General features: G+C 58.3%; 1 protein-coding gene across 1 annotated transcript in view; it reads left to right on the forward strand.

The window, feature by feature from the left end:
* Positions 1-837, forward strand: part of COQ9 (coenzyme Q9) — a gene marked incomplete at its 3' end in the record, with an annotated part of 7,164 nt that overhangs the window by 4,708 nt on the left and 1,619 nt on the right. The window contains exons 2-4 of the mRNA XM_018575572.1: positions 160-292; positions 369-504; positions 579-721. Of these exons, the coding sequence (XP_018431074.1) occupies positions 160-292; positions 369-504; positions 579-721 (412 nt within the window). The remainder of the gene's footprint in view (positions 1-159; positions 293-368; positions 505-578; positions 722-837) is intronic.

An 837-nucleotide genomic window follows, 5' to 3' on the forward strand; every position in this document is an offset into this window, starting at 1 on the left:
CTTTAACTCCTGTCCCCTTGCTTTGTCCTCCATCTTGTGCCCCCTCCTTTCTCCCAGTATCACCCCTCCCCCATAGTACTTTCTCTCCGCCTCCCTTCACAATTCATGTCGCCCTCACATGGCCCCTCCCCTTCTCTGCTCCTCCATCTTGTCTTCCAGCTCCGGCAGTGCGCTCCGCTCGCCATTTGTGGGTTTCCTCCCTCCGGTATACCGAGGATCAGAAGAGACCTCCGGCATCATTTGTACACACTGACCCCCCAAAACCTGAAGAGCCCCACTCCCCGCCTCCCAGGTATGTGGACCCGCCCCTTCCTCCGCCCTCTACTCTTCTATGCAGGCTGGTCACATGACCCTCTTGTCACTGGCAGGTACACGGATCAGGGCGGAGCCGAGTCTGAAGGCTACGAGAGTGAGGAGGAGCTTCAGCAGCGCATTCTGTCTGCCGCCATTGGCTTTGTGCCGCAGTATGGGTGGAGCTCCGAGGCCATCGCTGAGGGCGCCAAGGTAACCGTTTCTTCCGTACACCCTCCATGTGGCTGTGGAGGCGCTTTGTGTAACTAGAGTTTCTGTCTGCGCAGGCTCTGGACCTATCCGTGGCTGCAGCTGGAATGTTCCAGAATGACGGGAGCGAGCTGGTTCTTCACTTCCTGTCCCAGTGCAACGCCAACCTGGTGCAACTGCTGGAGGAGGAGCAGAGGGTGGTGCAGCTGGGCAACGCCGAGTGAGTCCCGCCCACTTCCTATATACAGATCACCTCCCCCTATATACAGGTCACCCCCCTATAGACAGGTCACCTCCCCCTATAGACAGGTCACCTCCCCCTATATACAGGTCACC

This window comes from Nanorana parkeri, unplaced genomic scaffold, assembly GCF_000935625.1.
Source record: "Nanorana parkeri isolate BGI_ZX_2015 unplaced genomic scaffold, ASM93562v1 scaffold4161, whole genome shotgun sequence".
NCBI lineage: Eukaryota > Metazoa > Chordata > Amphibia > Anura > Dicroglossidae > Nanorana > Nanorana parkeri.